Below are 25,559 nucleotides of genomic sequence, written 5' to 3' on the forward strand. Positions count from 1 at the left end.
CAAGGAATTACATAGTTATCATAATGGTTAAAGTCTGTTTGTGCCACCACTTATGGACCAAAGCTCAAGCCTTGGAGGTTCGAAATGGAGTTTATCATGCACAAGTGTGCATGCTTATGTGTCTTTGTGATTTGTGTGTGTGTGTATGTGTGTGTGTGTGTGCATGTATAAGCTGCTCCAAAGCTCGGCCCTGTCACCCTGGCTTCCTCTCAAGTCTACCTGGTAAATGTTTCTCTTGAGAAAATGGGAAGCCAAGAGGCCTCGATTCTGCCTTCAGTTCTGCTCCAATTTCTTTGGCAATTCCTAGGCTTTAGCTCATTTGTGAAATTAGGGCAGTCTCCCAATGTTTACTTCTTTGTCTCCTCTACACAACTGGGAGATCCCTAAAGGCAGAAGCTCTTGTATCAATCACTGAATTCTCAGTGTCGGAAATAGTGCCTGGCATACAGTAGACACTCAATAAACACTGAACAAATGACTCTCTTGAGTTTCCTTCCAGTGATGATGTGGCATGATTCCATGAAACCATAATCTAGTGCCTTGAGTGGATTCCAACACATGCAGCAGATAACGTTGGCCGTCAGCACTCTTCTTAGTTTTCTCTGCCTACTGTTGAGAACATTTGCACCGGAATATAACATGTACGAAAGGAGATGATGTTGAGATCCGCCAAATTTTTCTCTTCTCTGGCAGTGCCGAAAATGATTTGGATGAAAAAGACACTGAAAGTATTGAAGTGTTGGTGATTTGCTGGCTTTATTCAAGCAGGCATGTCTGCCAATCATTCCCATCCATACTTGAGAACCGGCCACCCACAACACTTGTCACCAAGGCCTCTAGACTCAGTTCCCCTTGGTGAGAAAAGACCACTGGCTAACAATGTCTGAAGGCTTCAAGTGACATGACGATCATTCCAGATTTGGAAGGGGAAATGACCAAGCAAGACCTTCTGGTTTTTTTGTCTGTTTTCACGTACATGAGTCAGGGTTCTTGGATGTAAACACCACAAATAAACTCTGGCCAACGGAAGCAGAAGAGGAGTTTAAGAATTTCAGGTACCACAAAACAAGTGGGCTCTACCACACACACCCTCCCTGCCACCACCACTGAATACTGTTTGCCTCGCGGGTACCCCACCACCAGGATGAACATTAACTTGTTCTTTTCTTTTTGTACTGCTTGTTCAAAATTCAAAGTTCCAAAGGGAGCAGATGATTGGCCAAGCTGGGCCATACCCAGGCGAGTACAGGCATGCCTACACAGGTTCGGTTCTGGACCCCTATAATAAAATGAATATCACAATAAAGTGAGTCAAGCGAAATTTTTTTGTTGTTGTTTCCCAGTGCATATAAAATTCATGTTTACACGATACTGTAGTGTATTAAGTGTGCCACAGCATTACATCTAAAAAAAATGTACAGGGGCGCCTGGGTGGCTCAGTTGGTTAAGCGACTGCCTTGGGCTCAGGTCATGATCCTGGAGTCCCGGGATTGAGTCCCGCATCGGGCTCCCTGCTCGGCGGGGAGTCTGCTTCTCCCTCTGACCCTCCCCCCTCTCATGTGCTCTCTCTCTCTCACTCTCTCAAATAAATAAATAAAATCTTTAAAAAAAGTACATACCTTACTTTAAAAATATTTTATTGCTAAAAAATGCTAACCATCATGTGAGCTTTCAGTGGGTTGTACACAATGATCATGGATAACCATAACAGATAAAATAATGGAAAAGTTTGAATATCGTAAGAATTGCCAAACTGCAACACAGAGACATGAAATAAGCAAATGCTGTCAGAAAAAAGGCACCCGTAGACTTGCTCAAAGCAGGGTGCCCACAAACCTTCAATCTGTAAGAAACATAGTATCTGCAATGCATGATAAAGCAAAGCACAATAAAACAAGGTATGCCATATCTCTCCCATTGGGCTCCCAGAATGGAAAGGAAGGTCCTCCTAACTCACACAGTGGAGGAATCCCCCAAATAGAAAAGAGTTTTGCCTGCTGGTCAGCCACAGAAAAATGACAGGGATTTACTACATCACAACTCAATCGTGTAGCATCTGTACGCTTTGATAATCCACATTTATAAAGATGGGTAAAACCTAGAGTACAGTCGCACACCCAGTACCCTAAGTGGGGCAGACTCATGATGAATGTAGGTAGGGCTTGTTAGGATTCTTGCTCTAAAGGTTGAAAAAATTACCAGCCAAAATTAAATTTTAATGATTTAGCAGCTTCTTGCTACTTTACCCAGGGCAATTTTGGAAGTTGTGGTTAAGTGTACTACCAGTATGCTATAAAATTCCTGCAGCTGGCACGAATTAACCCAAGGGAACTTTCAACTCCTGATCACGTTTCCATTCCTCCCCTAGGTTCTCCCACCTCCAAAAAGCAAGAGGACCCCAGGCCTCGCTCCTTCTTAGCCCCGTGGTTACTCTGGAAGTCCTCAGAGACTCGGTTTCAGACCTTGGCCCCAGCTTCCCTGTAGAAAGGCTTCTAGGATGAGCCAGTTCAACTTCTAGTTTATGTCAGGCTTCAGAAGGCTGAGTGGAGAAAGGGACAGAACCCAAGATGGGAGAGAAAACCTCTCTTAGCAAATAATGCAGATGCTCAAGACAATAAACAGGCCTGAGATCTACGTATGAAAAAGCAGAAATGAATTATAAGTAAATGTGATAACATTGTCAATAAAGTAAAAGAGAAGAGTAAGTGACAGCATGGTTTGTATAGTATGCTTCTGTTTGTTTTTAAAAAGGAAATATACCAGTATGTATGAATAAGAAATCCTGGAAGGGTAACCTAGGACCCATGGGAATTAGTGAGAGAGGCAAAGAAAAACCTTTAGGTTTCACTGTATATCCTATTTCTGTTTGCATGTTGACTGTGAGTAAGCAGGCTCTGTATAATTAAAACAAACACATTTAAAATGATGTAAAAGCGAAGCACAGCAAGAAAAAGGAGTAAAATCAGCCACTATCAAGCAGGAATCAGGGGTCAAGAAAGAACTTTTTCCCAAACAGTGGGCTCACCTGAGCCTGTGGGAAGTCAGACTTCTCTCTGTTAAGAACACGTTTCTACTGGCAGGCCCAAAGGGGCAACCATCTCTGTATCTTTTCCTTACTGTTCCTCAGAACCAGGCCTCTACTCAACTCGGGAGGGAACGTAACTTCTACTTTCTCCCCAGGCATTTGGGCAAGACCTGAGAAAGGTGACTCAGGGAGAGGCACTTTCTGGGCCTCACACCTCTGCAAGGCTCAGCACATGTCCCCATGGCAGGGGTGGCCCTCTCTCTTCTCCCCACCGAAAGAGTCCATCATTACTAAAAACACAAGTCTTTTTAATAATGGGCCCGCTTGGGGGCGCGCCTGGGTGGCTCTGTTTGTTGAGCAACTGCCTTCGGCTCAGGTCATGATCCCAGGGTCCTGGGATGAGCCCTGCATCGGGTTCCCTGCTCCTCAGGGAGCCTGCTTCTCCCTCTCCCTCTGATACTGCTCCCCCTGCTTGTGCTTGCTTTCTCTGTCAAATAAATAAATAATCTTTAAAAAAAAATAATGGGCCTGCTTGGTTTGTTGTCCTGTAATAATCGTGGTGATGTTGGTGGAAACTAGTTTGGAAACTAACTGACCTTTAGAGCAGAACAAGTAACTACCCAGACTTTACTAAATGATGCTGGGTAGATTCTGTCTTCTTCTGGGTTACCAAAAGCAACCCCCAAACCGTCTATATTAGAGCTTGAAGGACAGCATACTGAGAGGAGGGTGACGATGAGGCTTAATAAAGAGCCCTTAAAAGAAAGAAGGAGCGCTCTCTAAATTCCCACTGACATTGGGAAATTCTATCCACACACAACCCTATAGACACCTGCAAGGGAAGGACTGGGGTGCAGGAGCCAGAACAAATCTAATACCCCAGTTCTTCCCCACCACTTCCCACTGCCCCAAATCTTCCAGGCTGATGTTTCCCCTTTTTTTCTCAACTCTTCTGAGCTTCTAAGAGCTCACTTCAAGTCATGCAGCACAAGGAAAAGTGAGGGACTGAACCCCTTTCCCCCTTGCCCTGGAAGAAGCAATCTGTAGGACCCTAACAGCAGGGTCTGTGAGGCACAGACCCTCCAGTTTTTACCCCTCTAGCGCAAGGAAACCCCCAGTTCACATCCCTCTGGACAAGGGTGGCTGGAGGAGGTTCAAACAGCCCCAGGCGGGTGGGGAGCCAAAGCCAGACAAAGCCGCCCAACTTAGGGTAGTGACTGCCAACTCTGGCTGGGCTGCTGACTGCGACCTTTCTCCACCTTTCACTCAGGTGAAACCGTCTATATTAGAGGTTGTGGCTGGCAGTCCTCCAGGAAACCCCCTCAGCTACCAAGGCAAGATGACCTACCCCAGCTCCATCCTCACACCCACTTAGCCCCATCCTCAGGGAGTTCCAGCTCTTTCCCCAGTACTTGAGAAAGGTCCTGCAATGGGCTTCCCTCGCGCAGGGCCCTTCCCCAGACACCTGAAGGGGAGGTTCTTTGGACTGTCCCCCAACAGCTGGGGCCCAGCCTTGCCCTGGTTTCTGCTTGTCTTCTGGGAACCCCCCACGTCCGCCAGCCGCCGCCTCCAGCGCAGCTCTCGGCCAGGCGTCAGCGGTGCAGGGGCGACCGCCCGCCCGGGCTTAAAGCGCGGCCGTCCCAATCCGGGTCCTGGGCCTCGGTGGGTCCCCGGCCCTGGAGGCCCGGAGCAGTGGCGCCCCCGCCCCTATGAGCGCACAAAGCCGGGGGGCCGCCGGAACCCTGGGCCCCGCCGCGATCGGCCGCTGGATCCCGACCGCCCAGGGCGCACAGTGCGGCCGCCGGGTGCGAGGGAGACGCACGGCAGCGCCAGCCTCCGGGCTGCGCTGGTTAGGTAGCAGGGGGGACCGGAAGGATGGCGAGGAAGTAGGAGAGGGTTTCCTGAGATGAAAGATTACTTCCGTCCGGGCTCTGGCCTCTCTCTGGAGCCGGCTCGTTGGGTGCAGGGGAGCGGGGCGCGCGGGGCTTTGGGGGCTGCGCCTTGCCACCTGCAGCGCCCGCACCGGGCGGGACGCGCGCGGCCCTGTCGGGGGGCTAACGCGGGGGGATTCTTGCAGGTGGGAATCGAGGGCATTTCCTAGCGCCCAAGCCATGGTGGCCAAACAGCGGATCCGGATGGCCAACGAGAAGCACAGCAAAAACATCACCCAGAGGGGGAACGTAGCCAAAACCCTGGTAAGGCGGGGGCGGCGCCGACCCGGCCGAGCGGGGCAGGGCCGGCGGGGGCGGGGCGGGGCCGACCGGGGCTGGGGGGCGGGCGCAGGGCCCGGCCTCCCGGCTCCCCTTCCCCGGGCCCGGCCCGCCCCTCCCGCCGGGTCCCGCGGAGTGGGCTCTGAGAGCCGGGCTCTGGGAAGCGAGCACCACGAGGTGGTCTCGTGGGCGGCGAGGGTCGGGGTGGTGGTGGACCTTCTGGAGTGGCTGCTGGGGCTACCACCGGGGCTCGGAAGAGCCTCCCCAGGAGAGGATGGGGCCTTTGTCTGTGGGAAAAACGGAAAGTTACATCCTTAAGGAACAGTTAAAGGAATTGCGTGACACGGGGCCCGGAACCTAGTAGGTGCTAGAACGTTTGGTGAATGAATGAATGAATGAATGAATAGGTAGATGGAGACCACTTACCATCACCTCCTTCCAGGCTTTGACCCCTGCCCTCCACCCTCAACAGACAGATTTAAGTTTTCTTTCCAGCCCCTTTCTAATGGGGCTGTATAAATTGGCCCAATGAGGTTCAGACCCCTGTTTCCTTTCATCCTCCTTTCTCTCCTTTGCCTCTTCCCTAGTGAGGCCTCTCACCACTGGGCTGAAGTTTAAATGTAACATAACTCTTGTTCACCCTTTGAGTTTTGGCTCATCCTAATGGTATGATCCAGAACTTTGGAGACCAGATTAAAGCTTTTATAACTGGATTTTAAAGTAAAATCTGGGCCTTGTGCACAGGGGTTTCTTTTAGCAAAGCAGAATATCTTCAAGAGAAAATGCCAGACCTGTGATTTTGGACATTCAGAGGCATGCCTGGGATGAGTTGTTGGGCAGTGTTGGGTCTCCAAGTCTATGAGCCAAGGCGCCTGGAATCTATTATCCTAGACACTTAAGCAAAGTCCAACTGAAGCTTGGGGTTTGGCTGGAAAAACTTACAGACCTGATGAGGCCATTCCTTTTAGCCAAAGAAATGATGCTGGTTTGAGTAACTGAGCAAAAAGCTAGAGCTACAATCATCACAGCAGAATTCCTACAAAACCGAGCAGTACTATGGCAGAGAAACCTTAGGATCAAACTCAGCTCTACCCAGAGCTTTATACACAGCTCTAGACTTAAGTTACGCTTGAAATTCTCTCATAGGGTGTTAGATCATTTAGTTATCACCTTGCAGTAAAATGCAAATATACCATTGAATCAGAACCACTTTTCACATAGATCTATTTTCCCTATTTGTTTTTACTCAGAAAAAAACAAACTGTGCTCTCCAAATTGACCTTGGAAAAGCAAATTTTAATTGATGTTAAAGCACTCAGGGTTTTATATTCCTAGGAGATCACTTCGTCCTAGATATCATACAGATTAGCTGTGTGGTTCTTTTTAATGAACCAAGAACTTAAGGAACTAGGAAAGTTATTAACTGAACTCAGTTGACAAATATCGCCTACAAAATTAGCAACTGGGGAACTGATTTGCAGAGCTGATGTATCCATTAGGCTTGGTAAGCTCAATGTCTGCGACCTCCAGCTTTTCAAGGCCATTGGAAGGTGTTTGAGACCTGGGGGAAAGGGAAAGTTACTGTCTTCAAAATAAGAAAAGAAAATTTAAAAATTGGAGGAAAATGTTTAAATATCTAGGAAATGTACTTACCCCCATTTCAACTCAACTAAACTTTCAGAGCTGCATTCAGATTTGTTTAATCTATGATGCGAGTGAATTTTAATAAGTTCTGATGGACCATGGAATGGTGCCTGGCACCTATGCGGGTGTCCAAACGGCCCTGTTACATTTGTGGTGAAAGTTTTCCAAACCAAGCCACAATCTCTGTTTGGCTAAAGTTAACCAAAGAAGGGCTCTTTGGTTAACTTTATTGTAAATGGACCAGCATCCAAAAAGAAAAATGAAATTTTCTTTCAAAAGGAAATATTTTAAACCCTAAATCTCATTCTCCTAATTACAGGTCAAACACAGTTATACTTTGAAAGAAGTAACTTGCAAGGGATAACCTGTTCAGGAGGAAATTGAGGACACGTGAACAGATTCTAACTGAAAATTCAGAATAATCTTTCAGAAATAAACCCCTTCAGTTGTATGCAGATGCTTCAATATTTCCTTAGCTAATAGCTATGGAGTGAATACTATTCTCCCAGATAGCAGATAAATTGAAGAAACAAAGAAATAGAATAATCATTTTGTGATTACACAGTAGTAACTTCTCTAGAACGAAGAGGGATTTAAATTTCAGAGTTCAGAGTTACCCTGCTGGTATGTAATCACAGGGAAAGCCAGTCCCTGACATTCCGAAGCCTCAGGAAGTAGTGAACTCCTGTTTGAAATGAACCATGTTATTTGCAGAATTCTACTGCTTTTGTTACCTTTCCCAGTGATAGATTCAGGCTTGCGTGCATTGCCTCAATGGGATTGTGCTGGGGGCTGCTTCCAAAAAAGAGGAACTTAAAGCTCTCAGAAAAAGGATATATTGCTGTTCTTGAGCTCTGAAGGTCCCCCAAATAATATTGATTCACTGGAAAATGTCATCCAACAGATTCTGGAGTTATATAGTCCAAACTCAGCATGTTGGTAATTTGTGTTTTTCTGCAAAAGACAAATAATGGACTCCATTCGGTATCTGCGCTAGACCAGTAATTCATGTATAAGGCTCCTGAATTCACTTGTTGGCTTTGCTGGAGTTAGAGCTAAATGAACTTCTTATGTAGCATCAGCGGGATGACAGCAACAGAGCTGGTTTCTGGTCAACTCTGACAGATTGTTAGGGCGTTAGTGAAAGAGGGTGGGGAGGGGTAAGTGCCACACTCTGTTAGGTCACTTTATTTACTATCTCGATTATTTACTTGATCTACCCTTGATCTGGTGTTAAGGGCCAAAGAAAGACACAGTAGCAGCACTGGGTAAAGTTATGCAGTTGTGTAAGACTGATTGTGTCCTCGTCTGGTCAAGCGCAGCTACCATTCCAGGTGCTTCGCTCCTCCAAGAGTGGTGCTAGATACAAGCTTGTCAAGGACAGAGCGCTGAGGGGTTTTCATCTTTAGAGTCTACCTGCCATTAGCAATTTAACCTATAGTTCTCTAGTAAGAGAGACGCAGGGACAACCTTATCACCAGTTAGGAAGTATTTATAAAAAACGGCAATATCCTTCCTAGACCCTGTCTCTCCTCGACCTGACCTAAGAAATCATATTCAATGAAGTTCGTAAGCTCATTCATTCTTCAATGAGCACTTATTTAGCACCTACTGTGTTTAAGTCCTGTGCCAGGCACTGTTGTGCATTGTAACAGGACAGTGTCTGTCCTCGTGAGTCCATAGTCTGGCGGAGAGACAGACAGCACAGACATTACCACGAGAATAAACAGATACGAACTGTGATAGTTGCCGTCCAGAAAACATACCTGGTGATGTATAAGTGGTCAGTGAGCCCACTTGAGGTAGAGGAGTGGAGGCTCTCTCAGAACGTACCAGGCAAGCTGAGAACCAAAGCATTGTTGCTTATCTGTAATAAAATGAGTTCTCTAATTGACGTTGGTGATAGCTTGTTTTTGGCTCACACACATGAGGAAACATTGGTGAGTTCTTTATTTTTTTCACTCCAGCTTCTCCCTTTTTATTTGAGAAAGTCACCACTTTTATGGATGCCTGTCTCTAAAAATAGTTTTTCCACTGATCGATTTGATTTTAAGGACCAAGCCCTACCTGCAAATAGACCTAGAGGGGTTGTGGACGGTTGTTCTTACTATGTCTGTGCTGTCGGTTTGAGGGGAGCAGGAGGTATGCAGGGCTCTGGTGGTGCCCTTCTGCTCCCCAGGGAACACAGGGATTTCACCAAAGAGAAAGCTTCACTGAGGTTCAGGAGCTTTATTACAAAATGCTGCTTCCTTCGCATATCCACTCACGGTTGCTTTGGTGCTTCTGCCATTCCAAGGATTTCCACGGCACCAACTTGCCAACTTTTTTTGGCCTGTAGAAGGTTTTGAGAAAATAGCTTTTCTGTGACGTTACTTGGCATTCACAGATTCGGGGAATTAAAGATGACCCTATTAATGGAAGACACCCAGGTTCTCCGATGGAGCAGACCTAAATCCCAGCCCTTGCTCAAGTGAACAAACTTCGGGTGTCCGTTTCCCAACTACAGATTGGAGATAAGACTATGCCTTGCATGGCGTTGTGAGTGGTGGAAATGTGTAGACTGCCTAGGGGAGAGCCTGGCTTAGAGTGTGCCTTCAACACATGGAAGCAATTTGTAGCAGTATTGTCTGGGGCTCCCAAACCGCTGTATTGGTTTGTGGATTTTTACCCCATCTGTCCCCAGAATATTTAAGCCCACAGAGTTCACTGAGTTACAGGAGTATAAATAAGGTTATGATGAATCTTTTCACACCTATCTGGACCCTTTACAATTGAATTTCTTCATCTACGTCTGCCCACTGGGCATGGAGACTGGATCCGTCTCACTCACCGTGGCATCCCCAGCCTTTAGTAGTGTCTAGTAATTACCCCACAAATGTTTCCTGAATCAATGAACTTAACCTTCCTTTCCCCCATTCCCTTTCAGAGGCCACAAGAAGAGAAATATCCCGTGGGACCATGGCTGTTGGCACTGTTTGTTTTTGTTGTCTGTGGCTCAGGTATGGGTTTTTCACTGATCTCACAGCCCGTGTTCTGCTCTGTCCTTCAAAACACACTTCACAAGTAAATAGACAAAAAAATATATTGGTCTGGGATTCAAGTTAATCCCTGCCTGAAGCCTTCATCTTAGTGGGTTTTGATTTGATCTCTCTGGTCCCCCAGAGCAAATACGAGACAGAATTGATGTACTATCGAATCATAATCATAAAATGATGACACCAAGCAATTAAATTGGCTGAATACACTTCCGAGTTCAGTTAAAACTTTGTGTGAAAACATAGCCCTAAAAGGGCAGTTAGAACAGGAGCCACCTGTCTGCCTGAGATAGATCCATTTCCAGAGAAAGGGAGAGGCTTTCTGCCTTAAGAGGAAATGCCACAGAGCTCCTAGATAGAGCTGAGCCTTTGACCTGAGCCTCAACGAACAGTCACCTCATACCGGAGGGTGGTAAGTTCAGACAGCTTTGCTTACACTCACGTGCAAACACACACACACGCAGGGGAGGCTTGAGCAAAAGATCATGCATTTGTTTTGAGTTGAATTCTGTTACTGGAAGTCTTGGAATTCCTGGCCCCCACGGGTTGGGTCTCGAAAATCGTGGTAAATGAGGAGAAGTGGGGTCACTTCTAACAAGGCAGGCCTTCCATGATTCCCAAGATCTCTCACTCAAAGAAACAAAACTGTACCCCATTCCCAATCTTTTACCCAACATGGGGATCCCTCGTCTTTAACAGACGTTACCCAACCTCTGCTAGAATACTTCTGAGGGTGGAGGGTTCACTTCTTCAAAAAGCCTCTCGCATTTCTGTATAGCTCTATTTCTGTTAGAGACATCTCCCCGCGTTTGAGCTACACTGTGCTATCTTCCCAATAGTTGAGGTATGAACTCCTAAAACCATGGAGCATAGACTCATTCTCTTCTGAACATCTTGAATCTTCGGATATTTTAAAGATGAGTTTAAACTCTGCAAACTAAACTCCCCTACTTCTCTCAACCTCGCCTCATAAGATGTGGTTTCTGGACCCCTCTTCTGGATGCATTGCATGACTCTCTTAAAATATAGAGCATTTGCAGCTGCAGAAGTGGGTCTAGAAATGGTGTGACTGCTACAGAGGCAGAAGGATTATCACGGCCCTTGATCCCATCATTCTACTTCTATTAATATGACCCAAGCTTCAGTTTATTTTCAACAGTCACAGCACATCCTAGACTCACATCGAGCTAATAATGACCAGCCCAGCGCCACCAGGCTCTTTACATAAATGTCCTGCAAGCTTCAGAGATGCATCTCCACACCTCCCCCTAATCCAAGCTGTCCCTTGTCCCCATCACACATTGCTTTATTGTATTCATGGCCCTCATCAACATATGAAATTATTTCGTTTGCTTACTTATTATCCATTTTCCACTACTGGGACATAAGCTCAGGGAAGGCAGTGTTGATTGTCCATTAAATCTGTACATTCTTGTAAGTATTTAGCACGTAGTGAGTGCTCAGTGTGGTGGGACGGATTCATGGATGTGTAGATGGATGAATAAAGCCAGACATTCCGCATACTGTAGATAGCCAGTTGATTTTTTTGAGACCTAATATACAGCTTCATGAATATTTCTATTAAAATTGTATAGTTGGTTGTCAGTTGTCTTTTTACAGAGTAGCCACGAAGTCTAGAAAAGTAGAAGAACAGACATAATAAATGGCTTGCCGATCTTATAATGTACGATATGGTCAGTGACATTACATGATATGGTCAATGTATCACCTTCATTAGCAATGCATGGTTCAGAGCACTGTAGAAAATTGCAAGGAATATGGTGCATCGAAGCCACATTTCCATCAGCGCCAGCATATTCCTCTGTTATGCGTTGCCTCAGATGATCTGTCTCTGATTTTCACCCCAGAACAAAACAAACAAAATATGCCTTTAGCATGCCACACAAATATCAGAAAAATAAATCTATATAAAAAAGTAATCTGCATTTTCATGCTTTGTGGCAAGGCTGTTCATTATTCGATCTTGAACCTTGAGCCTTTTATCTAATCATCTTTCTTGGCCAGCTTTATAGTCTCTGAAAGTATAATGTTCCTCCAAGTCACTGATAAAGTCTAGACATGGAGAAGCCCACGGAACGCAGTTAGAGACAACTCCCTTCAGGTTGACCTTGAACCTCTCAGCAAAACTCGCACAAACAATCACCATGCGTTGGGGGTCCCCTGTGTGCCTGGCACTGTGCCGGGCTTTGGGAACACAAACGCCTCCAAGGGCCTGTAGGCACTGAGGGAGGCAGATAAGGAATCTGTCTGTTGTACCTGGGGCGGGGGGAGTTCTGTGATAGTGGAGCGCCCCGCGTGCTTCGTGGGCACGGATAAGGGATTGTCTTCATCTGTTCGGGCTGCTATAACAAAATACCACAGACTAGGTGACTTGTCCGAGCACAATGTATTGCTCACAGTTCTGGAGGCTAGAAGTCAGACTGGGGTGCCAGTATGGTTGGGTGACGGCCCTCTTCCCGGTCACAGACTTCTCATTGTGTCTTCCTGTGGTATCCTCACAAGGCAGAGGGGGGAGGGAGCTCCGTGGGGTCTCTTTCATGAGAGCACGGATCCCATTCATGAGGCCACCCCCCCTCATGACCTAATCACCTCCCAAAGCCCCCACTTTCTACCACCGTCACACTGGACATTAGGATTCCAACATGTGAGTGCGAGAGAACGCAAACAACCAGACTAGAGTGGGGACTTGTAAGTCATCCTGGGCAGAGGAGAAAGTTTCCCAGACGAGGTGCCATTTGCACTGAGTGTCAAAAGACAAACAGCTTGAGATGGTATGCGAGGCTCAAGAATGGCCAAAGCCCAGTCCTAGGGATCCATGAGCCCAGTCAGCCCGCAAGCCCACAAGCCCACAAGCCCGCAAGCTGGGGTTGTCAGGGACTAAATAGGTCCAGAGCCAATATTGGGGTTTTTTTGATGTCAAGATACACATTAACTGCCTGCACCACTGGGTAGCCTATGGGCGGGGGCAGGGGTGGGATAAGTCAATAAAGTCGTTCGGTCTGTTTTTCTCAAACCTGTGTTCGTTCTCAATACCCATCTTTTTCAAAGGGCTTAAGAACCTTCTCTAAATTACATTTTCATTACAATCTTGCCAGGCTATTGGCCTGTATAGTGGGAACGGTGTCTTTTCCCCCTGGGTAAATTGGGACATCTGCTGACAACAATCTTTTGGAGCCCTCCCAGCCTCCATTCGTTTTTTCAGGGATTAAATACATTGGCTCTGTTATGCTTTCTGTTATGCTTTTTGTCCAGGGTCCTGGGGTGGGAGCCTGGAGGGCCCGGAGTTGCGGATTTCAAGCGGCTGAGAGGACACAACCCGCCCCACCCACCCCCCCACACACACTCCCCTGCTTCAGGTCCCGTGCTCTTCTAGTTACCCTGCTTGAAATCTTTCTAGTCAAGACCGCGTTGCCTTTATGGAGAGGCTAGTCAGGAGTTGGGTCATCTTACTTTCTCTGTGCTCCGTTAACGTGCTACCATGAACCCTAAGTCATGAGCATCATCTCTTTTTAAATCATAACTAGGAATAATCCACTACACCACCTTTTTTTTTTTTGCTAACTTTAGCTTTTTTTTTTTTTTTTTTGTAAGCCTCAGCTCAAGCCAGGCACTGTTCTCACAAAAATGTGTCACTCTTCTCAACTTGTCCTTGGTACCGTGCCCTTCCTTCTATCTTTGTATGTGTTCTTCTCTATCCAAACATGTCATGAAAAACACAATAACTCCGTTAGATCTGTCCCTGTTGCCTCCTCCCTGGGATGAGTCACGATTCCGTTCATCTTGCAGAGCCTCCTGTCCCTCTGGAGTTTCTCCTTCTGAGGGTTGCAGGGCCAGTGTGTTCTCTGTATGTGAAAGGGGGCCATTTCCACCAAGTCCAGCCAGTCAGGTCCTCTGCTTCGTGTCATGAGACTTCTCGGTGATAGGATGATTGAAGCTCCTGGTCACTGTTCTCTCTCAGTCCACGTGGCTGGTGGTTCATAGTCTGTATACTTTTATACAGGAAACTTATGGAATCTTCGAAGATTAATGAAAGTGTTGATCATTGATCTGATTCTCTCGAAAGACTCGCTCTCATTACCTCACTCTGTTAACCCACTTTTCTAATAATGATTGGTTGGGCAAAGTGCTCTTTTTAGAAGTAGTGTGGGTGTACCTAGGATAAATAAATATTCAGGTCAGGCGAGTAATCAGGAATGCACATCTTATCTGCTTTCTCAGCTAGCTTGTGGGAAAGGATCAAGACTGGGAAAATGTTGGCGTTTAAGTATATGCTCTCTTATTGGCCACCCTTACTCGATTTTATGTGGAAAAACAAGTGCCCAAACCTCCAGGAGGTTACCAGACCCCTTAACTATGGGGAGCGATGTGTCACAGCAGAGTCCTGACCCCTTGCGTCTCGGCTGCTTTGCTGCGGCCTTCCTCATTCTCCACACATGCTTCTCATGCCTGCAGCGCTGATAAGAGCAAGATAAAGAAAAGGAAGGGGGAGGAATCAGGAGAGCCGGGAGGGGACAGAGCACGGGCGCCCAGAGACCCCTGGCACAAACACGCACCGGGCCAACGCTCGCCCCCTCACCAGGAAATCAGATAAGAGCGCCAGACCTCCTGGGGCTGCCCTGAGCCCAGGCACTGGGTTGTAAACTCTAATACATTGTCCCGTTGAGCTGCAGTTGGAGGAGGCTCTTTAAATACACCTCTCTTCAGACTAAGTAGATTTCCACTTTCCGTGATTGCAAAAGGGCTCTTGGGCAAGACACTTCTTTGAAAACTGACCAATTGGCAGTGAGAGGGTAAGAGGTTAAGAGGCCTCGGAGAGGGGGGATAGTTCTGGAATGTGCCAGATGTAGGTTCAAAGCCTAGATTCGCTATCAGCTGGACAGCCTTGGACACATGATTTACTCTCTGTATCGATTTCCTTATTGATCAGAGAGGGATAACAGTAGCCCCTGCATCCACAGCAAGCTTGAATCCTGCAGCTTCCGGCGGTGGGGGTGGGGAGCAGGTAAGGCTTGGTTTCCATTTGCCTTTCCTCCTTCCAGGCTCAGCCACTCGCATAGGCCTTGATCTTTAAGAAAGCAGTGGGCCCTGCCTCTCCACTCCAAGGATGAGTGTCAGCAATTTAAGTGATAACACTCGGGTGCCTGAGACTCTGTTCCCATGATAAAGCATCAAAATCTTTCAGACCTCCCCACACAGGAAAAGGGAAGCACCCACATGCAGAAATCGATGAATAGGGGTTTGTACTTTAAGCTGAATATCAGAAATAAAATGTAAGTTGCATTTCCTTAACGCAACCTGAATGCACCACTGTTTTGCTATAAAAGTTTTCTTTGTGAGATACAAAAGTTTCAGGAGCAGTGTGTTCTTTTGAGACACAGTATTCTCCAGATAGGACATCTCAGGACCACACTGTTCTTTGTTTTGTTTAATTTGGTAACTAGCTCTATTGTTATTCATATTATATACATTCTGTCAGAAATCAAAAACCTGTTTCTCAGAAAGCCAACTACCTGTTTTTGAGTCCCCTCAGAGGATTATTCCAAATGGGCCAGAAACTTGTCTTGTTCAAGTCTTGGCCTGGGACTTCGTTTCACTTGGGCCTTTTTAATTGGTCGCATTTGTCTTTTTTTGATTTCCAAGGACCCCAGATGCACACTGAAGCCCAAAGGATTGAAGCACCTCCCCTGCTTAGAGACTTTGCTGTGTTTTCCTCTCCCCGGTTTATAAAAACATGGTCTTCCATTTCTGCAGGCGGTGGGGCCTCTTTCCAGATAAGCAGCTCCTCCTGGCTGTCCCGGTCCCCAGTGGCAAACCTGCCCCCTTGGGAACTGTGTGACAGCTTCTGAGGAGGGCTTGTTCTTATCTGAAGACTCAGAGACAAGCGTGACCCAGAATGTGCGTCTGAGGCGGCAGAGATGCTGTCGCCCAGATAGGCCAACTGCTATCTCTGCAAGACACCTGCGGTCCTGACGCGCTGCCCCAGACCATTAATGAAGGAATTCACCCCCCCACCCCCCCACCCCCGCTTGCAACCCAGAGCCCTCGCCTCAGGGGTTTTCCTCTCCCCTTTGTCCTCAGCAACTTTAAGAGCTTTTGTTGGGAAGGATTCGGAGGCCACAGCCCAGCTCTGGGGAAAGAATGCTGCAGTTGACCAGTCATGTCCGCCGTAAGCCTGGTGTTGGCAGCAGGGCCCGTGCCCATCTTTGCCAGCCCTGGCAGAGCCTTTTTCTGACGTTAGGGCCGCGGTGTTGACAGGACAACCGTCTTCAACATTTTCAGCTTTCCTCTTTGACTAGAATGCCTTCCGGCTTCGATGAAATTAGGTCTTTTCCTTAACATGCTGGCTGTTCAGACTGGTTGGTGAGTCAGCATCTACACATATCTTGTGATCCTGAGGCATTATGCACCTTTTCCGAGCCCTGGTGTGAAACTGTACGTTGACAGCCACAGTCAACATGGCTGTACCCTTCCCGTCCTCAGGCCTCACTGAGGTTTCCACTGCGTTCGTGGAGGAGTCATCTCATTCCCATGATTCCTTGATTCCCAGAGGGAAACCCTTACGTACCAGCCATGCCCCGGTCCCTCCCTCGGACTATTTCTCCCTCACGTATTCCTAATTTCAATTTTATTCCTCTCGCTCTGGCCAAGCTTGATATTCATTTCCTAATTAGAGATTATGAGAATTTTAATGGCTACGGAAGCCTGGGTATTTTCGAAACCGATGAGCTTATATCCCCCATCAACGGGAAACCTCTCGGGTAATAGGATTAACCAATGACTGTTATTTCGTTCGGACTTTTCCCTATTTCCCAGATATACCTTTATAATCAGAAAAAATTAAGTGTATCTGAAGAAGAAAACATCTAGACTAGTGGTTTTTAGCCTTTAAAAAAAAAAAAAGAGCAGCTGAACTCTGTTCAAATATTAGAAACAAATGAAAGAGCCCCTGTTGAGGTTGAAGTGGGATCTGTGTGCTTGTGAGTGTGTGCGTGTGAGTGTGTGTGTATTTGTGTGTGTGACTCTGTGTGTGTGTGTGTGTGTATGTGTGTGTGTGTGTAGGGGGTACCTCCTGTGTTGCTGGATATTTTGAGTTTTTCATCCCAGGAAGGGACTAGATATCTGGACCCTCTTTGCCCATCAAACAGGAAACTGTCTCTGGCCCAGAGCTGGCCTCTGTCATGACAGAGCTAACGCCGCTCAGCAAAGGGCCTGCTAGGTTGATCGGGCGCATGAATTGTGAGTAGCCGCACTATTTCTTTGCAGAGACATTCCCTTTGTCACTTAACAGACTACACTCTCCTGAATCCTCCAGGGACTCTGCCTGCCAGGGGCGCAGGAGAGGGGGAGGTAAGAGCATGCCACAGACAGGGCCGTTTTTCAGGACCGCCTACTCAGAACAGATATGAAGAAGTGCTTGAACCTGAGGGGCCTGAACCCCTCCCATTCCCCCAGCCTCATGTTTCAGGTGGTCCACCTGTCTCCCTTTACATAAGGCCTCTCCGTTTCTGGAAGGGCCAACACCCCTACCCTCCCTAGGACCGGCGGCTTTTGTTAAGAACGGTATGGAGGAGGGAAAGGCCAAGTCACCGCGTGCCGGCTCCAGGGCCGGGCTCCCTGGGTTTGAAACCTGGCTCTGCCACCTACTAGCCATGTGGCCTTGTCCAACTTCCTCCCATTCTAAGCCTTGGTTCTCCCATTCTTAAAAGATGTGGGAACGGTCTCTAACTCCTAGGACCTTAGGAGCTTGTTGTTACCGTCATTATGTTGATGACCCTCAGTCACACGGTCTCCCCACCTCTCAGCCTCCCATGCAAGGTTCTGACCAAGATTCTGAATGCTGACCAGAGAAAGAAAGAGAACATTTGGATCTTTCTAGTGACTTTCTTGGGTTATGGTAAGAAATCTCGTATGGGGATAGATAGCTCTGAGGTCCTGAGGGAGCTGTGGCAGAACCAGCTCCCGCTGCACAGGTAGGGGACAGGTTTGTCAGCCAGAGGTCGGTGGTGTCAAATCTGCTGGGGCAGCTTGAGCCTCTTCTCTATTTCTAGAAAGAATCCTTTATAACCTAGCGGATGGGGGTGAGGAGGACCTGTTCATACAACTGTTTTTGCTACCATTTCCTGAGTACTTATTACAGCACGAGGCCCCACATGTACCTTTTTCTTCTCGTCACATAATCCCCACAAAAAAAAACTATGGTGCTCATTTTTCCAGACCATGGAACTAAGGCTTATGAAGGAAATCAGCCAACATCCCACAACTAAAGAGTGAGAAAGTTGTTACCAAACCTGAACTCTAAACCCATCCACTTCCTATTACCCTGCCTTCCTTCTCTCTCACCACTTCCTCCCAAAGTACTCCCAAGCGGAAGTTTTCCACCAACCCTAGGCCTTCACCTAGGTTTTCCTAGGTTGGTTGGTTTTCCACCAACCTTTCAGCGTATGACTGCATATTGGAAACAACTCCTGTTAAAACATCTCCTACTTTCCCTGCCAGAGGTTCCAGACGCACAGCCATCCCGGGTCTGCTCCCGGATGGATAAAACCTTGGCCCAGCCACGGGCTGCTGGCTGACTGGGCCACCGGGCACCCGATCGCCTTACCCTTTTCTGGACCTTACTCCAGGACAGATTGGAATTCACTATGTCTGCGGGTCGACCAATAAACACTGGCCTTTCCTGGAGACCTCCAGAATGATCTCAAAATTGTGACACCCACAGTGGTTGTCACCCCCCTCCGCTCCGAGGCTGGCTGGCCAGCAGGAGGTTTGAGAGACTGAGCAGGCCTGCAGGAGCCCTTCCTTTTCACCACCGAGGAAGGACTGAGGACAGTCCTCTGCTCGGGAACTCCTGCCTCAGGACCTGAGGTGGACACTCTGGAAAAGATGTCTCATCCGCCATGGGCTCCATGAGGTGACCTGCGACCTCCCTCGTTCTGTGCCGCCCTCTGCCCTGTGCCCCATGGAGCATTTGGGTTTGTGTATGGTCTGCTGCTCGGAAGAGCATTGCTGCTGTCCGCCATTTTGCTGGGCATAGAGGGCATCCCATTCTTAGCTAATACTGTCCCTTCTTTCCACAGTGCCTTTCCGCCCTCACGGGTCCTAGGCACCTCTCTCTCTTCCCTCTTCTCCCTCTCTGGAGAAGAAACCGGGAAATGCCACTGGGAATAGTATTGCCTTTGACTTTCTTTGTGCTGACTCCTCCTGAGAGCTTAATGACTCACCTTTGCAATGTCTTATTTCCACTTGTCTCTCACAGACCCTGTCCTTTTTTTCTTACCCGCTTTTTTTTTTCATTTTTTTAAATGAAAAATGATCAAAATTATGTCATTTCTAGAGTTGTCTTATCCTCCTAAACGATATTCCTCTGGCCTGTCTCCTCCTCTCAGTAACTCTCTTGATCTCACTTATCATCAACCTTATTTTCAATAAAAGTGGCCTTCTGCAGCTTCCTGCTGCCTGGCAGGCAGCTCTCTGGCAGCCTCCTATTGTCTAGCTGTCTGACAGTTTCCTGGGGGATCCCTTCCTGTCATCCCTGTGTCCTTCTGGCACCCCCAATTAGCTGGGATGGGTCAGTCCCCCGGGTAAAAGAGGGTTGGGATGACATAGTCCCAGGACTTAAGGAGTTTGTGGTCTTTCATGACGTCCCCACCCCTCCAAAGACTGAGCTCTTGCAACATCAGAATGTAAAAGTAGTCATTTGATGTTGACTCTTGATTCACAAAATAATTGTTTGAGGTTTTAAATATGTGTGTTTCCTCCATGCTGTTTGCAAGTATTCACCTTGTGTTCCTCCAATAAATATTTACTGAGGAACTATTATGTGCCCGGAGCTGGGCTAGGCCCAGAGGTACAGTCAGGAGCAAAATCATGCAACGTCCCAGGGTGCCTGGGTGGCTCAGTCAGTTAAGCATTCAACTCGTGGTTTTGGCTCAGGTCATGATCTCAGGGTCCTGGGATCGAGCCCCACATCGGGCTCCACACTCAGTGGGAGTCTGCTTAGATATTCTCTCCCCTCTGTAACTACTGCCCCCGCCCCCTGCATTCTCTCTCTCTCTCTCAAATAAATAAATAAATCTTAAAAAAAAAAAATCATCCAAGGTCCCTGCTTTCCTGGAGCTTACAGCCTAGTGGGGAAGCAAGATAAGTTCATCAAGTAGTCATGCTGAAACATGTGACATTTCAGACATGACAGTGTTTGAAGGAGAGGCACGTAAGGCTGTGGAAGCATATAACGCAAAAGGCGGGTATCCTCTGGGTAAGTGGTTCTCCAGGTGTGGTCCCTGGACCAGCAGCCCTCAGCATCACCTGTGACCTGGTTAGAAATACTCGATCTCATTTCCCACTCTGGACCCACTGGATTAGAAACTCTGGAGGTGGGGTCCAGCCTCTATTTTCACACATCCTTGGGAGACTATTTTACACATGCACGTGTGAGAATTCTTGCTTCAGATGGCCAAAGAAGGCTTCCCTGCAGAAATAACTTTTGGATTAGAAGGGAAAACCAGGCAATAGGGCAGGGTAGGAGAAATCTTTCAGACAGAAAGAATGGCATGTGCAAAAGCCCTATAGTAAGAGCAGAGAGCTTTTGAAAACACGAGGGATTACCCCAAGAAAGAAGAGCAATACAAGATGCGTCCGGACAGGTTGATAGGGCCAGGATATGCAGGTCATGGAGGCCCCATCAAGGATTGGGCAATAGGAAGCTTTTGATGTGCTTTAAACACAGGGATGACACAATCTTATTTGTTTTCATTTAAAGAATAATTCTAGCTACAGGATGAGCAAGGATTGAAGAGGAGCAAGAGTAGACCAGTTGGAGGGCATTGCAAGGGTCTGGGGAAAGATGGCAGTAACTTGTACTAGGGTGGCTTCCAGAGACATGGAGAGAAACGTGCATAATCACAAGATACTTAGGTATAAGTCCACAGGTCTTTGGTGGTCAGTTGGAGGTGTCAAGGAGGACTCTGGCTTTTGGGGTTTACATGCAAGATGGCGGATAGTGATGCCAAGTTTGGCAGTGGGAAGAGATCATGAGAAGGTCCTGTTGTGGTTGAAGTGTCTTTGAGCCACCTATGTGTAGATTCCAGTTAGATAGTGGAAGGTGTGGGTCTGGAGCTCTGAGGAGATGTCAGGGCTGGCAGTACACATAGGTGAGTCATCAAAAGCTAAGTGCCACCTAAAATTGTGGGCCAGGGTGAGGTCGCCCAGGGAGAAAGAATGTAATGAACAGAAGAAAGCCAGAGGAACATCATTATTCTTGTTTACTGGTCAGGTGGAGTTAGAATGACCCCTGCAAAACCCATGTAGTGTGAAGAGCCAAAGAGAAGGAAGAAAACTAGAAGCCAAGAGAATATAGTGTCACGAGGCCAAGGGAAGAGAGGGCTGAAGGAAGGAGTGCTCAACAATGGCGAGTAGGGAAGTAAGACATAGAGGCAGCTAGAAAATGCCCATTGGATTGAGTGACGTGGAGGGAGCTTTGTGGCTTTAGCAAGAGCTATTTCAGTAGACTGAAAAGAGCAGAAGCTAGACTGAAATGGATTGAGGTGGGGATTGAAAGTAAGGAAAGGGAGTGAGTATAGACAGCTTTCTAGAAAAGGTGGTTGAGTGGAAGAGAGGGCACCTGTTGTCGGCAAATGTGGAGTCAGGAGGATCATTCTGGTTTGTTTGGATGTGAATGTTCTTGCATGCGAAAGCCTAAGGATTTCGTTGCAAGGGGTGGTTAAATAAAAAGAGAGATGTGACCATCGGAGGCTACCGAAGATCAGGAAGCTAAACAGGTTGCAGAGGGCAAAGGCTCCGGGATTCTGTAGCTCCTGCTCTAGCCTGGATTTTTCTGAACCTTAGTGACCTGCCCAAGGCCAGATGCCCTGACCTGGAATGCCTGCCGTCCCTCCTCTTCTTGGCATCTCTCCTCCCTGCTGTCTGGCTTACCCACAGCCCCTTTGCTACAGCGTGCTCAGCTGTTTTCTCAGCTTTGTTCACCCACTGTTAAGTTATTAACTTGTCAGGGTCCAGACTCCCCACTTCCTTTCCCACTTTGAACCCACTGTTGGCTCCCTTCCTGTTCTCTGCCTCGCAAAGTCAGCAGTTGGAAGGCCGGGGTTACTCTGCAGGTCATTACTGGTGGCCACACAGAAGTACAATTACTGTAATTGGTGTAGAATGTTGAAGGTTTCTTAAAGACATTAATACAACTGAAAAAGGAATAATAAACACAACCATCTCTCCATTATCTTAAAAGTGGAGGCAAATGGCGAGCTTAAAATAAACTTTATCCAAAGTCATTTCTCCAAGCGGGTCCAGGTTTAAAGAGTCACCTGTAACCATGAGAAGGACCATCAGATTCTCACATGTTAATTCACGGATTCCATAGGGTCAGGAGTGATCTTTAGTCAGTTCTTAAAGCAGATTCAGTAACTGGTAAGTTGTTTTAATACAAGTGTTGCAACTCTGGAACAAGAAAATTTTGTCTGAGATTCTTTAGGGAAATTTGCAGCAGGTCCTTAAACAGAACTGAGTGGTTTTATCATTACCTAGCCCTTTTGAAGTCATGAATGAACCGAATGGGGCATGATGGACTTAAGGCACAGACTGTTTCCTATTTGTTGACCTACATTTCTTGTCTAAGGATAAAATTAAGGGAGAAATAACATTTTTGAGCATTTTATGATGGGCAGATTTTTTGCTTATGTCCTGATATTTATCCCTTGCAATCCTTTGAGATTCATATTATCTACCGGTGTACAAAGAGAGAAATCAGGGCTCAGAACTATTTGGGAATTTCCCAAAGTGCACACCTCTAGAGAGCGGCAGGTGGCACGGGGTACTTGAGCTCCGGTCTTCCTGCTCCTGCGTGGAGAAGAAGCAGTCATTACTGTAGGAATGGTAATATCAGCAAGAGCTCCCATGCACCGAGTCCTCAACGTGTGCAGAGCCTTCGTCTGTGTCGGATCATTTAATCCCTGTAACAGCACCGCAAGCACCGTGGTCCTCGTTTTACCCAAGAGGAAACAGTCTCGAAAAGGTTAAATTATTCGTCCGGTCACACGGCTATTCAGTGAAGACCTGTTTCCATCTGACCCTAACATTCCTCTGCAAACTTGTTTGTCAAGATTAGAGATGTTTCCCCGATCCCAAGAACATGAGGCATGGTGGATGTAAATAGCTTTTCCCCAACGTTATTGAATATACAGCTGCCTCCCAGCACTCCTGTTGAGCTGGAAGACGGAATGTTTATTTAATTTTTATTCCCTGTCGGCCTTGGGAGGGGAGGCCAGACCTGCCCGCCATTTCCATGAGCTTATCCATTTCTGTAAAGTACTTTCTCACCCATGTAGCAACTTCTCCCGCCAAGACCCATCGCCAAGCCCAGAAGCAGCCAAGGAGATCTCTGAGCATGACCAGAATTAAATATCACAAGTTGTTGAATTCACTCCTTCGCTGTATCTGGAGAAGAGCCCCTCTGATCTTCGCACAAACGGGCTCGCTTTAATTTTCCATGTAATTCTAACAGCCTCTGTGTTCCGCCGGGTCTGCGGCAACATCATAATGGAAGAGGGCCCACCGCAGGTTGGTGTAGTAACCCCAGAGAGGCGAGCGGAGATCATCGTAATGAAACAAAACAGAAGCAGAAATGAAAGCCCAGCACACCGCCCGATGGAACACCTCGCATAGACTCCATGGTCATATTACAGCAGAGTCTAATCAATGACTTTTTCACTAGGGTCACGCTGAACATTTATGAAAAATTAATACGATGTCATGTTTGGAGTACATTCAATTTAGGAGCGTAGTGATGATGTGTGCAGGGTTTGGGGTTTTATATATTTATTTTTTTTTTAGAAAAAAAATGCATTCATGCTTTATCTCTCCTTCAAATCTAGCTGTCCAAGAAAGATTGCCCAAGGCCCTGCGTGTTACTGGTCTTTGTACACCCGAAGCACAGTACCTGGCGCACAGTGCGTGCTCGCTAACGTTAGATGATGAAATGCCAACGACTTGTTTCCTGAGGGTTCTGGAGAGCCTGTTTTCCTGTGGCCTCTCTGCTGCATTCCTGTTTATTCTGTGTTTAGACATGATTCAGGGCAAGGATACACCCAGCCTCGCCTCAGAAACAAAATCCTGCCACGCATGGTAGCTGCCATGTCCCTCATTCCCGTCGTCCTCATCAAGACTGACTGACATTGCCCTCTGGAGAGGGTGTAAAGTAGAAGCTGGGGCCTGATTTTCCTGGGACGCGTTTGACCGCGATAGCTAGCACCAGGCCGGGGAGCTGTTGAACCAGCTCTTAGCAAAACAAGCCAGGGCTCCCGGAATTCTCTGTGGGTTTAGATGCTTCCCCCCCACCCCCCCGCCCCAGCGGGATAAAATCAGTGTCGCTGGGGATGGGAGCTCGCTGCCTTGCAGAACCTGTGCAGGCACACAGGAGATCTGGCACCCAGGGCTCCCTGCAGTCAGGGGCACGGCGCTTGGCGCATCTGCTCCAAGCACCTGGCCCGCATTCCCAGCTCAGGGGCTGCTGGTTTTCCAGGTCACTGCCATTTGGAAAAGGCAGCCTCACTGACCTGTGAAATGAGTGCAGTGCCCGTATAGAAAGCCCTGTCCCCCTCTCCCCAGCAGCCACTGAACACTTCTGCGGAAGGGGTGGGGGCAAAGCTCTCCGAGCGCCTGAGGGAATTCTAGTCTTCACTCCTGATGGAATTAGCAGGAGTCATCCATAAATCCCCGAGGCATCCATCATCTATCGGCAGACAGAGCCAGGCTGCCTTTTTTTTAAAGAAGTTCACTGACCTTTTGTTAACTTAACTCCTTGTTAGGAACTATCTCATCAGCTGTATGCTCCCACGACCAGGGCCGGGGGGGGGGGGGGGGGGGGGGGGGGGGGGCAGGAGCAGGAGCGGGGCTGGCTGTGGGCTGGGGTTTCCAGCTGTGTGCTGCCTGGTACCTGAGCTGTCTTCTTTTCCTCTTTCAGCTGTCTTTCAGATCATTCAGAGCATAAGGATGGGCATGTGAGGAGGCCCGGGGCTTTGACGCTGCCCCTCCTTCTGGAGGGCGGAGGACCACTTAAGCTTTTAGCCGGGTATCTGTGGGAAGCAAACAAGCCACACAGAATAGAAAAAAAGGTTCCCTCAATTGTTCTCTGATCACTTCATCGTGGATGTCAGACCAAATTGCCTTCTCACAGGACATCTTGGTCCATCCGTGTTCTGGAGCGGAAAGGACATTTTGCTTTTCTGTTGGCGGGATTGGTAGCTCCCAGGTGTCTGCAGCAGCGGGCTGTCTGGTTTTGCCCTTGGTTTCACTGATGTATGCATGTGGCCCTCTGTATGATCACCAGTTTACTTTCCATGGATTCAGCCTCTCCTCCATTGGGAATTGGTTTTACAAATAAATGTCTTTGTTCAACCTTATACCATGTGTGGACTACCGTGAGAAAACTGCAGTGAAGAAAATGCCAGAATAGCTCCAGGTGGGATTGCCGGGGCCCGGGGTGGGGGGCGGGGCGGGGGGGGACACTGGGCTAGACGATTGGGGCAGGGTCAGGAATCTGTGGCTGGGGAACCAGAGCTAGATTTACCTTCAAGCTCTTTGCCCACAGTGAAGCCCTGGGCGTCTCTAATGACC

General features: G+C 47.7%; 2 protein-coding genes across 4 annotated transcripts; one reads left to right on the forward strand and one right to left on the reverse strand.

The window, feature by feature from the left end:
* Window positions 1–981: 981 nt before the first annotated feature.
* LOC113920444 lies at window positions 982–5,138 on the reverse strand. The gene is made up of 3 exons (XM_035726838.1): window positions 5,034–5,138; window positions 4,491–4,732; window positions 982–1,279 (listed from the first exon to the last, which is right to left on the reverse strand). The coding sequence occupies exons 1-3, from the start codon at window positions 5,136–5,138 to the stop codon at window positions 982–984; spliced, it is 645 nt and encodes a 214-aa protein (XP_035582731.1).
* Window positions 4,569–25,345, forward strand: SERP2 (stress associated endoplasmic reticulum protein family member 2). Of its 3 annotated transcripts, none has more exons than XM_027588005.2 (5): window positions 4,569–4,687; window positions 5,103–5,220; window positions 9,806–9,878; window positions 23,819–23,893; window positions 24,907–25,345. In XM_027588005.2, exons 2-5 carry the CDS (start codon window positions 5,137–5,139, stop codon window positions 24,945–24,947), a joined length of 273 nt encoding a protein of 90 aa, XP_027443806.1. In that variant the 5' UTR covers window positions 4,569–4,687; window positions 5,103–5,136; the 3' UTR covers window positions 24,948–25,345. The 3 variants fall into 3 exon arrangements, with proteins under 3 accessions (XP_027443806.1, XP_027443805.1, XP_027443804.1); XM_027588004.2 differs by lacking the exon at window positions 4,569–4,687 and adding an exon at window positions 4,703–4,830; XM_027588003.2 differs by lacking the exon at window positions 4,569–4,687 and adding an exon at window positions 4,726–4,879.
* Window positions 25,346–25,559: the final 214 nt, after the last annotated feature.

Source organism: Zalophus californianus, chromosome 3 (genome assembly GCF_009762305.2).
Source record: "Zalophus californianus isolate mZalCal1 chromosome 3, mZalCal1.pri.v2, whole genome shotgun sequence".
NCBI classification, from domain to species: domain Eukaryota; kingdom Metazoa; phylum Chordata; class Mammalia; order Carnivora; family Otariidae; genus Zalophus; species Zalophus californianus.